General features: G+C 45.3%; 1 protein-coding gene across 2 annotated transcripts in view; it reads left to right on the forward strand.

Annotated features, from left to right (window-relative positions):
* Nucleotides 1–14,520, forward strand: part of BNIP3 (BCL2 interacting protein 3) — a 67,971-nt gene that overhangs the window by 39,248 nt on the left and 14,203 nt on the right. For both annotated transcript variants that reach the window (XM_063962187.1, XM_063962188.1), the window contains exons 3-5: nucleotides 319–403; nucleotides 2,457–2,563; nucleotides 4,766–4,915. In XM_063962187.1, coding sequence (XP_063818257.1) covers nucleotides 319–403; nucleotides 2,457–2,563; nucleotides 4,766–4,915 — 342 coding nt within the window. The remainder of the gene's footprint in view (nucleotides 1–318; nucleotides 404–2,456; nucleotides 2,564–4,765; nucleotides 4,916–14,520) is intronic.

A 14,520-nucleotide genomic window follows, 5' to 3' on the forward strand; every position in this document is an offset into this window, starting at 1 on the left:
GCCGATTCAGGGACAACCTCAGTGCATCTGTTACCCAAACAGGAGATATTCACTGCTCAGCAGGATCATGCGTCTGATAATTCATGGAGTTGAGGCTTTGACATCGAAGGGCTATTGAGATTTTCAGTATAAGGCAGGGTTTGCTTTTAACCTTGTATTTTATCTTCAAAGTAGATATAGAAAGCTATTTATTTTTGGTTTACTTTAAAATAAAAAGTATTTTCCGGAAGGTATTGATCTCTCTATGTTTATTCTGTACACCGTGCTAGTTCCTGTTGTAACCTTTTATCTTCTGTCTCTCTCTCTTGCCTTTGACAGTCCACCGCGATCTCAGACTCCGCAGAGCATACAAAGATTGAGTGACAGTGACACTCACGGCAGCAAAGAGAAAAGCAGTTCCCAGGTCATTTACACTGTATATTATTATTATTATTTTTTTCTTTAGTTGTATCTAATACTTTAAAATGATATAATCTATACAGATTTTGTACTGTAAATGCTCTGTCACATAGACGTTGCTAAATATAGGTTCAGGGCCGGTGCAAGGTTTCTCTGCACCCTAGGCAAAATATCAGCCTACTGCCCCCATCCACCACCAAAACCCACCTCTCTGCCCATCAGATGAAAGTGTCACTTATCTGTTCCACAACCACTACTTGCATTAAGTACGAGTATGTTTCTTTTAGAGACATCCTTAATTTTGTGATAGGCAGGCTCAGTGGCGCCCCTCAAGATTCCAGCGCCCTAGGCAGCTGCCGAAAGCTGCTTAATGGACCCTGCATAGGTTATACACATGTGAAGCATACCTAAATTGCCCACTGAGGCTTGGGATCCACTATTGGTTCTATGTGGTCCAAAGATATGTTCATGCATGTTTACAGTAAGTATTGCAGGCTTGCAGCATGCCACTTAGAGAGGTCAGAAGAATGTATGGTTGTGAATCCCTCACCTGATCTTCTCCCACATGGCAGCCACAAGACAGTCATAATTGACCAGTAGGGACTTCTTTAGCTCTGCCTGGTGAGTGTTGACTAAATACCCTTTACCGGTGTTTGTTTTCACCTTCCTGCACCATACCAAAAAATTGTGAGCAATCAAGATCAATGGGATAATAATTTATTGGTTCCTACCTGAAATAATATTTCTATATTCACATTTGTAGTGTATATTCCCAGTTATAACTGTAGGAAGCAGGTGCTCACACACATTCTTATGTACCCGTCACCACCCACCGATCCCTCCTCGCACTCTTCTTCTACTTTCTCCAGTTCTCTGATCTTGCCTCAGAGTATTTCATATAACATCTATACTTGAGACTGTCTGCACATCATTTTCTGAAGGGGGAAGAGAAGTGGCTTCTTGTTTCTCCTCAAATCTCAAAATAGACACTTCCCTGTGTGGGTTCCTGCATGCTCTGCTGATTCAGAAGTAAGAGATTCCAGCTCTTCATTAGCTGGGCATGTCAGTGAGAGCTCTGGCCTATTTCCAGTTGTAATAACCAATCGCTTCGAGTGGTCTCACAGCTCCTGTGTCAGACCTAGCTCCCCTGGGCAAACACTTTTTTCCTGCTAATTAATTAGCTGTTAATTTGTCCAAAAGCAAATTAAGAATGATCATGATTCTGACAGTGCGCAGACACTGCGTTCTCCTCGTTAATGACACATAGATAAATGTACCCAATAATATATCTCCAGTTATTTGAATAATGTAAAAAAATAAATTGTATTTTTAATTTACATGACTAAAATGCATTTGAAATGTACAATCTGGTTCCAATGTATAGGTCAATAGTGTCTAGGTGGACAGTCAACCTTTTGCACCTGTCAGCCTTAACTAGTGTCTACTGTTACCTGTTGACCTTTTGACTTGGTCAGCCTAATGCATGTTGACCATATGGGGTCTATTTAGACCAGGGATGGCGAACCTTCGGCCCTCCAGCTGTTGTTGAACTACACATTCCAGCATGCCCTGCAACAGTTTTAGCATGGCCAAATAGCAAAACTGTAGCAAGGCATGCTGGTATGTGTAGTTGAACAACAGCTGGAGGGCCAAAGGTTCCCCAGCCCTGATCTAGACAAAGTAGATCTTCTATACCACATCCCAAACAATCAGGCACTTGACTTCATTGGCTAGACCACACTAGACAGATAAAGGGGGACGTGTACTTAGCAGTGATAAACGTGGAGAAGTGAGCCAGTGGAGAAGCAGCCCACGGCAACCAATCCGCTGCTCTGCATAGGTTTATAGTATGCAAATTATACATGCTACGTCAATGCTGATTGGTTGCCATGGGCAACTTCTCCACTGGCTCACTTCTCCACTATTATCACTGCTTAGTACATGTCCCCCTTATTAACATGTTGCTGTTGTATCCCGCAAACCTTGCACCTATGTTAGTGATCCCTCCTGTCTATTTATATCATCTCTGTGATCACCTGCTTCCTTCTGTAACACAGTCAGAAGAGGATTACATTGAACGGAGGAAAGAGCTAGAGAACTTATTAAAGAAGAACTCAGACTGGATCTGGGACTGGTCAAGCAGGCCTGAGAATATTCCACCTAAGTAAGCTGTTTATATTCATTTCAGGGCAGTTATTAAAGACACTTTTGACAAGCACCCATAGCAACCTGAATGTTGGTGCTCTCTCACCTGCAATGCCTCCTGCCCTTTCATGCCGTACTTGCGGAAGACTCACAAATTTTCCTGTAGTCCCCAGCACCCACGGTAGAGTGGCCTCATCATCCGCATTCCATCCGCTTCCTAGTAAAGCTGGAAGGAGGAGGAGATTATACAGAGAGTTGGAGGAGGTGGGGCTAAATTACATGAATCTGCATAATTTAGCTCAACCTCCTCTCCGTGACCCGCAAAATCACGTCAGTTTGGTGATGGGGCCTAGTGACCCGACAGCCCGGCCCACCCCCTGAAGAGGCATATAGCGTCTCCTCTCCCGGCTTCTCCCAGAGAGGAGACTCCAAATTTAGCATGCTTCATGCAGTGTACGGAGGTCTTTCACCATCAGATTCTCAAATCCAACATTCAGTAGTGAAGGGTTGAACAGTAAATATATAGAAATTAGATTATTTATACTGAGCAGGGAAGGTGTGACTGACGCACATAAAAATAAAGTTAAAAATAGGGACAGTACAATGATAATGTGCAATCTATATCAGTGGTTCCCAAACTTTCTTGAATCACGGTGCCCTAGAGTATCAGCATTTTGTGCATTGCACCCCTAGTCTAAAAGTTTTTTTTAATTTAAAATTTGGGAAAAAGTATTAAATGAAGTAAATTGCGCTTACTTGTCATCCTGAGGGTCAGTTATGTGGTGGTGCACAGTTGTGCATCTGATTGTCCACATGTGTTATGATTGGCAGCCATCAGCACTGGTTGTGCCCATCCCTTTGACCAGAAATAGTTTGATTTGATCTTGGACCACCAACTCGAGGCACCCCTGCAAGAGACTCGCAGCACCCAGTTTGGGAACTACTGATATACGGGGTTGGACTGGTCCACAGGGGTACAGGGGAAACCCCCTGTGGGCCCCATTGCTTGAGATCCCGCCCTCTCCTCAAGGGAACGGGATTCAGACAGTGGACGTGAATTATACATTTATCACACATGTTACAATATACTGCACAGGACTAGGGTCTATTTTCTACAGTGCATTGCTGTTATTACTCTGGTACATTATCATGCATGGACTATATTTATCAAGGGGCCCAAACAATGCATGCTCAAATGGTTAGCCAAGCCTCTGTGTTGGCTGGCCACACCCCTAAGCATGGGCACCTGCCACTGCATTCCCCAGGTGGGCCCTCTATGCCCCAGTCCGACACTGCGATATATATAATTAAAGTATATACAGGTTGAGTATCCCTTATCCAAAATGCTTGGGACCAGAGGTATTTTGGATATCGGATTTTTCCGTATTTTGGAATAATTGCATACCATAATGAGATATCATGGCGATGGGACCTAAGTCTAAGCACAGAATGCATTTATGTTACATATACACCTTATACACACAGCCTGAAGGTCATTTTATCCAATATTTTATATAACTTTGTGCATTAAACAAAGTGTGTCTACATTCACATAATTCATTTATGTTTCATATACACCTTATACACAGCCTGAAGGTCATTTAATACAATATTTTTAATAACTTTGTGTAATAAACAAAGTTTGTGTACATTGAGCCATCAAAAAACAAAAGGTTTCATTATTTCACTCTCACTCAAAAAAAGTCCGTATTTCGGAATATTTGGATATGGGATACTCAACCTGTATTCATTAGATTTATCGTTTTGGGTACATGCATAAAAAACACTTTCCCATAGAACAAACAGTAACAATGAGAACTGTGGAGCAGTGGCTGAATATTTAATAGATACAAATGAGTCATGGAGAATTCAACATTAAAAACACCACATAAACATATAATATAATACTATATAAGGTTACAGGGTTAAAAAAACACACGTTTACTAATATTATATTCATTTTTAAATGTTAGTAAATGTGTGTGTTAGCCCTGGAAGCCCAACATCGATTAAGATCGATCGACCTTCAGTAAATATACCCCTAGGAATCTAGCTATGGCTATACGTGCCAGGCATGCAACATTTCTAGATGTCGCTGAGATTGAAGGGCATAGCGGTGGCCGGGGCAATGACAGGAATAAATTACTTAGGGATTTGATTTCTCTTTTTCATTGTTTTATACCTGTTTTATTTTATTTTTCCTATCTATCTTCCCATAAAGGGAATTTGCCTTCAGGCACCCCAAGCGCAGTGCGGCTCTCAGTATGAGGAACACGAGTGTTATGAAAAAGGGTGGAATTTTCTCCGCTGAGTTTTTAAAGGTTTTCCTGCCATCATTGCTGCTCTCTCACATACTTGCTATCGGACTGGGGTACGTATTACGCATTATTACACATGTTCCTGTTGCCCAATTCCAGCTGAAAATGATTTAAGAGTAATATAGGAATTCCGGCACCTGTTTAGTAAGTTCTACGCAATAACTACTGAGACCATGATGGGAACGAGAGCAGGAACTCACAATGGGGCTAATGAAGATTTGCACCAGATCAGCTGTAATTGCCCCTGCTTCCTGTGCACAAAACTAAATGCATACAGTATATTCCATCATATGCAGAGTTGCACCCCAGCGCCAATCCCTACACTTAGGCCTAAGCCTTGGAGAGTGATAAATTGCACGGTGATAAAGTAGCAACCAATCAGCTCCTAACTGCCATGTTACAGGCTGTGTTTGAAAAATGACAGGAACTGATTGGTTGATACTTTATCACCATGCAATTTATCACTCTCCAGGGCTTGATAAATCTGGGCCTTAGTTTGATACTCATCATCATCATCACAGGGCACACTTGCACCAGCCTATTCTTGGTGCAAATGATACGCTTGGATTTACCCTTATGCTCAGGTCTACATTGCCTACAGCTCCATCAATCCGCCTCACTGAACTCTAACTACCGGAGAACGACCCGTTACAGTCCAGTTGCACCTCCCTGGTTTTAAGTGGTCATGTGATCAAACGTGTGAGGTTGGGCATTGTATGTACGCTTGGTTCTAGAGCATGTGGAGTACAAAAACATAGTGTACAGTCAGCTCTTCATCTGCCCAAATTAATTTATAAATGCCGCTTATAACAAGCTACCGAGATTTGGAATTTACTCACTGTAACCAAACTATGGGCCTAATTCAGACCTGATTGCAAAAGCAAAATCTTTCTTTAATGGGCAAAATACTGGCTGCTTTATTTTTACACTGCAATTTAGATTTCAGTTTGAATACACCTCACCCAAATCTAACTCTCTCTGCACACGTTACATCTCCCCACACCTGCACTGCACATGGTTTTGTCCATTAGAGAAAAAATTTGCTGTTGCGATCAGGTCTGAATTAGGCCCTATGTGCTAAATTAAAATATTTTCAATCAGCCTGTAGCCCCCATCAGAACATGTGTAGCAATGTCACCCTGGAAATGCCCTTTGGCAATTACAGGTTGAGTATCCCATATCCAAATATTCCGAAATACGGAATATTCCAAAATACAGAATTTTTTGAGTGAGATAGTGAAACCTTTGTTTTCTGATGGCTCAATGTACACAAACTTTGTTTAATACACAAAATTATTAAAAATATTGTATTAAATGACCTTCAGGCTGTGTGTATAAGGTGTATATGAAACATAAATAAATTGTGTGAATGTACACACACTTTGTTTAATGCACAAAGTTATTAAACATATTGTCTAAAATGACCTTAAGGCTGTGTATATAAGGTGTATATGAAACATTAATGCATTCTGTGCTTAGACTTGGGTCCCATCACCATGATATCTCATTATGGTATGCAATTATTCCAAAATACGGAAAAATCCGATATCCAAAATACCTCTGGTCCCAAGCATTTTGGATAAGGGATACTCAACCTGTACCAGTAACAGTATCTTGATAATCTTGTCACTGAGACAGAGCACCTTACAGGTAGAGTAGAATGTGTTGCAGTGAATGGTGCACCACTGTACAGAGATTATCTGGTTGAATCTCCGCCATGATGCCACATTAATTGGCTGTAAGCTCTAAGTGGGTTCCAGCGGGTATATATTATCAATTACACGTACAGATCTGAAAAGTACATGTGTATATGTAATATTTAAGTATAATGTGTCTGTGTATATATAATATAACTCTCAAGCTGTGATTCAGATTTAGTCAATATTTTACTTCCTGTAACACATGTACATGTCTTGTGTACACATTCTAATCTGTACAGTTGGTTGTGCAATCCGCAGTGCTTGGGTACGCTGCAGCTGTAAAACTATAATCTGTAAACACGCTCTAGAATTACAACATTTAAAATTGATAGTAAATATACCTTTTATATATAGGATACCTTTTATATATAGGGTATGTTCACCCTCTCCAGTGCTTCTGGAAACTGGGTTAAAGGCTCACTAATGCCATTGTTAATACGTGGCTTTGTTTTCTATTTCTCCCATATACAGTCCCCAGTGTGGCATTTAGTGCACGGCATTAGTTACGCGACATGTACACATGAAGCACACCGGAAATTGTGTTTTTGTTTTTTTACTTTGTCTGTTGCAGAAATCCATATAACTGCCTATAACCAAGCAGCTAACGTCACTTTCTGTAACCATGGGGGTCATTCCGAGTTGTTCGCTTGTTGACGATTTTCGCTATACTGCAATTAGTCGCTTACTGCGTATGTGCAAGGTTCGCAGAGCGCATGCGCTTAGTTATTTTACACAAAAGTTAGGTATTTTACTCACGGCATAACAAAGCTTTTTCATCGCTGTGCTGATCGTAGTGTGATTGACAGGAAGTGGGTGTTTCTGGGCGGAAACTGGCCGTTTTATGGGAGTGTGCGGAAAAACGCATGCGTTCGAGTTGCAAAACGCAGGAGTGGCTGGAGAAACGGGGGAGTGGTTGGGCAAACGCTGGGTGTGTTTGTGACGTCAAACCAGGAACGAAAAGGACTGAGCTGGTCGCAATGGCTGAGTAAGTCTGGAGCTACTCAGAAACTGCTAAGAAATTTCTATTCGCAATTCTGCTAATCTTTCGTTTGCAATTCTGCTAAGCTAAGATACACTCCCAGAGGGCGGCGGCTTAGCGTGTGCAATGCTGCTAAAAGCAGCTAGCGAGCGAACAACTCGGAATCACCCCCTATATTCGAGATTAAAAAAACAGTGGGCAGAAGTATTTTGTCTGAAAGTCCTGACATTGAGCTTGTGGTGACTTCAAATATAAGTTTATTATTTATTTATTAACAGTTTCTTATATAACGCAGCATATTCCGTTGCAACAGTTAATAGAACAAAACTGTGTAAAAACAGACAGACATAGAGGTAGGAAGGCCCTGCTCGCAAGCTTACAATAAGTGTTAAGAATGACAGAGACAAGGGGGCATTCAATAACAACAGGCGACTGTCCTTATGCAGAATCGATTGCAAGTCCCTTGTTATTCTGTTATACAGGCAATTCATGTATCAGTGACGTGCGGTGAGGTAAGGCCCCATTTTCCTATTCTGACGATCCGATTCGGTGATCAGTGGCATCGATGATCGGTGATCTGTCGGGGAATCAGGGATTTCAACATGCTAAAATTCCCTAACTTGCTGATCCCGACCATATTTTGGTCAGAATTGGCGAGTGGGGGAAACCCAACATGTTAGCACACGTGGAAAAAGGGGGGGACCTGGATTGCACATCCTATTACTAAAGATATCAAGAGGTGCTATCATGCTGAGGCTTCTAATACTATGCTGGGGGAAGAGAGATGCAGATGCACACTCCTAGCACTAAGAACACTGATAATAAAAATAATTTAAATAAACCCTCACAATTAACATGGAGTATAATTAAAGTTCTTAGCACACATTTGCGCAAATATGCGGGCCCATGTACCGCGGCCAGGTGACTTCATCACATGGGTCTCTAACATTCCTAATACTATCACATTCTATAAATGTATTAATTGTGAGGGTTTATTTTAATTATTTTTACTATCAGTGTTCTTAGTCCTAAGAGTGTGCATCTGCATCTCTCTTCCTCCATGTTAGCACACGTGCAAAGTCGCAGATGAAGCCCAACGGAACTTGGCATGAAATAAAGCCGCGGCATTGTAGCATTTCATAAACGGATTCAGACTCCTTTGCACATCAAATTATTCAGTGTAATTAGCAGAGTAGTTTTGTCACTCCCAGTTGTTTTATTTATGCAAATAAGATGCATATTTTGAAGGAGAAATCAGCTTGGCGGGACCGAGTCGGCCGGAACCTGGCACGTCAAGAGGGGCTGTTTGGTGTGACTCAAGCCAATTGTGAAACAAAAGAGCGATTTTTCTGTCAGTCCACCGCACCCACGGAATAATGGCCAGATCTCCCGCATCACGCCTAGTAAAGCAAACAGGAGCAGGAGATTTTCTGCTGCGGGGTACACTGGGCTCCACAAGGATTGGACAATGGGGTGTAGAATAGGATCTTGATCCGAGGCACCAACAGGCTCAAAGCTTTGACTGTTCCCAGAATGCACAGCGCCGCCTCTTATATCACCCCGCCTCCCAGCACAGGAGCTCAGTTTTGTAAGTTGGTGCTGCAGTAAGCAGGCACTTAACAGAGGGGCTGCTCCAGGCAGCCCTAAAAAAAGCTTTTTATGAGGTAAAAAGTGAAGACTACAAGGGCAGCAGCGGTGGTAAATGTCTTGTGACATTCACAGCCGCAGCTCCAGCTCACCCCAGCGGCGCTGTACACTCCCGAGCCCTGGTTGCCGGGTACCTACAGCGGAGGCTCCGGTTTTCTTCACGTTAGACACACACGGCTGGGGCTCTCCAGGATCGCGTGGCCGCGCTTCGGGAGGTGGTAAGTGGGTCCCGCTTGCGGGACCTGGTCTTTATCGCGATCCGGCGCGGTCAGTGGGAGGCGGGCCGCACGCGCTGGCGGTGGACACTGTGGCAGTACAGGCGATCCCATTAGATCACCAGGGCATGGGCGCAGGTCAGGTTTTCTCTCTAAACCAATTCTTATATCGCCCACAGTACCTGGTGGTTTTGCCAGCAGAGGGGATAAGGCTTAGACCTGAATCCCCTCCCCCAGCCCCAGGGCGCCATTTCTAGCAAGTGTTCCCGCCCTGGAGCTGCATATCTGTCTCTCCCTCACTCCCAGTCAGTGTTTGCGGCGCCATTATCCCTCCGCTCACTCTTCCTGGGACTGCTTGGGCAAATCCTCCTATGTAAAGCCGCCTGGTTGTCAGCGATGTGCCTTTACATGACACTTAAGTATTCTACCTGCCTTTTTAGACAGTGATAGTTAAGAAAGAGTGCAATTAGTCAGGGTTTTATAGAGCAATTACCCTGTGATATACATCCAGTTCTTACTGTGTACTGTTATATCTATTGTTATATAGCTGTGTAAGCTAGTCCAGTGCAGTATTATTGTCTGTAATAACCTCAGCATTGTACAAACTGTGACTATTTGTGTGTGCATTGATAGCTGAGTGGTGTCCATTTCGTGTATTTCACTCATCTTGCTATCCCTATATTCCATAACCTGAGGGGGCTTGGTACGTCAGGTGTTATCTAATATAGGATTTTCACAAAGATATACTGTATTACGTATTTTTATCTGTGATTTAGTCACCATATCTCTCCTTTATCTTTGCTAGTGCTGACTACACTGCGCAGGGGTTTGGGTTTAGAGATATAGTGCTGCTGATAATTGTACTGTTACCTCATACTGCAAGTTATATCCTGTCTGCTTCTGAGGGTAACGGTTCTGGGGCGGAACACACTGCTGGTGTTGCTGAAGCCAAAGACAAATATGAGGAGAATATAGCAGCTGTGGGCTCTGGTTCTGGGGGCTCCTTGCCCCCCAGTGAGACTGTGGCAGCAGAGGCACATACTGACCCACCGTGGGCCGCTTTTTCCACGCTTCTGCATACGCTAGTTCATAAACTAACACCCCCTATGGGACCCCCAATGCCGGTACAACCGTATGTGGTCCCTGCAGCTAACCCGCCGTGGGTGGACGATTTATCTGCTCAATTAAAGAAGTTGAACCAGTCCTTGACTACTAAAAAGTCTGACCAACGCTCGCCTAAGTCCAAGAGGTCCTCTAAGCGAGCGCTTGTCTCCTCACAATCCACTGCTGTCACTGACACCTCGTCTGATGAAGACGGCACTTACACTGACCCCACAGGTTCTGACTCAGATACGGCTGATGGGGAGGGTAGTTCACATGTGGATGTTCCTGATCTTTTGGAGGCTATTAAGTTAATTCTGCAGATTACGGATGATCCCGAGCCATCCGTCCCTCCTAAGAAACCAGATAGGTTCAAGCGTCAGAAGGTGGTTAAACAAGTTTTACCTCACTCTGATCACCTAGTGGATATACGTCAGGAACCCTGGGAAAACCCGGGTACGAAGTTTGTGCCTCAAAAGAAGATGCTGGCTCGCTATCCCCTCGCGCCAGAGCTGTCTAAGAATTGGGAAACGCCTCCTCCAGTGGACTCACATGTGGCTAGGATGGTGGTTTCCTCAGTTCTACCTGTCGCTACCATCACGTCTCTAAAAGAGCCTACGGATAAACGTGTGGAGGGTTGTCTGAAAGCGATTTACACCCTCACGGGTGCTGCACAAAGGCCCACTATTGCAGCTACATGGGCTGCAGAGGCTATTGAAGCATGGGCCTTGGAGTTAGAAGCTGAAATCTCTGACCATGCTAGACAATGCTTGTCATATACTGTCACAGCTTCTCGATATATTAAAGAGGCGGCTTCTGATGTCGGTATCCTAGCAGCCAAGGCCTCTACTACGTCAGTCCTGGCTCGCCGGATATTGTGGCTGAGATCCTGGTCTGTGGATCTGGACTCTAGAAAAACCCTGGAGGTACTCCCTTTCAAGGGAGATATTCTGTTTGGGGAGGACTTAAATAAGATAAGACTTGGCTACTGCCAAAACTGCCTGTCTGCCTAATACCGCTCCTTCTGTGTTGAAGGCTAAAGGTACGTCCTTTCGCCCCTTTCGTCCTTCAGGTAAAGCAAAGGTCAGGCGTACCATAAGCAGGCCCGCACTTCCAAACCTGGTAAGCCAAGCCCAAGAGAGCCTTGGCTGCCCGTCAGCCAGCTGCCAAGACCGATAAGCCCGCATGACGGGGCGGGCCTCCCCCTGGGGGATCCCAGGGTGGGGGCCGGCTTCTAGGGTATACCCAGGAATGGTTGAAGACCACTTCAGATGCCTGGGTACGGAAAGTCGTCACTTGGGGTTACGCCATAGCCTTCAAAAACCGACCCCCTCATCGATTTTGCCAGACAGACGTCCCTTTGGACCAGACAAAGGCAAAAACTCTACACTCGGTGGTATAGACCCACCTGGATACAAGAGTCGTAGTACAAGTGCCTCTTGCTCAGAGGGGCCGGGGGTACTATTCTCCGCTGTTTCTAGTCCCGAAACCGAATTGGTCCTCCCGGCCCATTCTCAACCTCAAGGCATTGAACAGGTTTGTGAAGATTTCCAAGTTCCGTATGGAAACTCTTCTCTCTCTATAGTTCTGGCCTTGGAACCTGGGGACTACATGGTCTCCCTGGACATACAGGATGCTTACCTGCATATTCCTATAGAAGTGTCACAACAACAATACCTGAGGTTTGCTATTGGCAACATCCATTACCAGTTTCGGGCATTACCTTTTGATTTAACAACGGCTCCGCGAGTCTTCACCAAAGTTATGGCGGTGATGACGGTGGTACTCCGCCGTCAAGGGGTCAGGATACTGCCGTATCTGGACGACTTGTTAATCCTGGCAAATTACCCAGATCTTCTCCTGCGTTATCTGGATATGACGGTCCGGTTTCTACAAGCCCATGGGTGGCTCATCAACTGGATGAAATCCTCCCTGGTCCCTGCTCAGGGCATGGTGCACTTGGGAGCGCTGTTGGACACTCACAACCAGAGGTTGTTCTGGTCTCAGGAGAAAGTCCTGAAGCTTCAGGACAGGATTAGTTGCTTCCTTTCTTGTCCGCAAGTGTCGATACATTCGGCAATGCAGGTGCTGGGCCTCATGGTATCAGCATTCGACATGGTGGAGTATGTTCAATTTCACTCTCGCCCCCTCCAGAGGCTGATTCTAGCCAAGTGGGACGGCCTGCCTCACCGGATCAGATCTCAAATGATCTTATTGACTCCGGAGGTCCGTCTGTCGTTGCTATGGTGGCTCAGGGACCAACAATTGTACAGGGGTCGTCCCTTCTGGATATCCAACTGGGTCCTGTTGACGACAGATGCCAGTCTAAGAGGTTGGGGCGCGGTGCTGGAGCAGCACTCCCTTCAGGGTCGGTGGACCAAGGAGGAATCTCTCCTCTCGATCAACATTCTGGAATTGCGGGCGGTCTTCAATGCCTTGAACCTGGCCCAACATTTAATTCAGAACCGTCCTGTTCAAGTACAGTCAGACAACGGCACCACAGTGGCTTACATAAATCATCAAGGCGGCACTCTAAGCCGTTTGGCAATGAAGGAAGTCTCACGGATTCTACGTTGGGCGGAACGCCATCTACCTGCCATATTTGCAATATTCATTCCGGGAGTCCTGAATTGGGAAGCTGACTTTCTCAGTCGTCAGGACGTACATGCCGGCGAGTGGGGCCTCCATCCAGAAGTGTTTCAACTCCTAGTGGAAAAGTGGGGTCTTCCAGATGTAGATCTGATGGTGTCTCGACACAATCACAAGGTTCCGGTCTTCGGAGCAAGGACAAGGGATCCTCAAGCAGCATTCGTGGATGCGCTGGTGGTGCCGTGGAGGTTTCGGCTGCCGTACGTGTTCCCTCCGGTGTCACTCCTGCCCAGGGTAATTCGGAAGTTCAAGCAAGAAAGAGGAAATCTACTTCTCATAGCTCTGGCGTGGCCCAGACGGCACTGGTTCTCAGACCTGCAAGGCCTATCGTTGGACCATCCACTTCTACTTCCACAACGCCCAGACCTCCTCGTTCAGGGCCCCTGTGTCTACCAGGACCTAGCCCGGCTATCTTTGACGGCGTGGCTCTTTAAGCTTCCGTCTTGAGGGCTAAGGGTTTTTCTGAAGAGGTCATTAAAACTATGTTGCGGGCCCGGAAACCGGCTTCTGCTCGGATTTATCATAGGGTCTGGCATTCCTACTTTGTTTGGTGCGCATCTAACAATTATGACGCTTCCAACTTTAGTACAGCCAAACTGTTGGCTTTTCTGCAGCAAGACCTAGATTTAGGCCTGCGTCTGGCCTCCCTCAAGGTTCATATTTCTGCTTGTCGGTGTGATTTCAGAGAAAAATTGCGACTTTACCTGATGTTCATACTTTCACTCGGGGTGTGTTGCGTATCCAACCTCCCTATGTCCCGCCTGTGGCTCCTTGGGACTTGTCGGTGGGTTTGGAGGCGTTGCAGGAGCCTCCATTTGAACCCCTTGGTTCAGCTGACCTTAAGTGGCTTTCCCTTAAGGTGGTGTTCTTGCTTGGCTATTGCCTCTGCTAGAAGAGTGTCGGATCTGGGTACCTTGTCTTGTAGTTCCCCATATCTGATTTTTCACTGTGACCGGGCGGTTCTTAGGACTCGTCCCGGATATTTACCTGAGGTGGTTTCTTCGTTCCACCTTAATCAGGAGATTGTGGTTCCGGCTTTTGTCTCTCCTGATTTGTCTCCCAAAGAGCGGTCTTTGGATGTGGTACGGGCTCTCCGTATCTATGTGAAGAGAACTGCTTCTATTCGAAAATCTGATTCTCTCTGTTTTGTTTGGATTTCACAAACGTGGCTGGCCTGCTCACAAGCAGACTCTGGCCAGATGGATTAGAATGGTGATTGCACATGCTTGTGTGAGGGCTGGTCTGTCTGCTGCTACTCACATTATGGCCCATTCTACTCGGTCTGTTGGACCTTCTTGGGTGGCCCAACGTGGTGCGACCCTTGATCAATTGTGCAAGGCGGCTACGTGGTCCTCAGGGAACATGTT

The sequence above is a fragment of the Pseudophryne corroboree genome, chromosome 3 (assembly GCF_028390025.1).
Source record: "Pseudophryne corroboree isolate aPseCor3 chromosome 3, aPseCor3.hap2, whole genome shotgun sequence".
NCBI lineage: Eukaryota > Metazoa > Chordata > Amphibia > Anura > Myobatrachidae > Pseudophryne > Pseudophryne corroboree.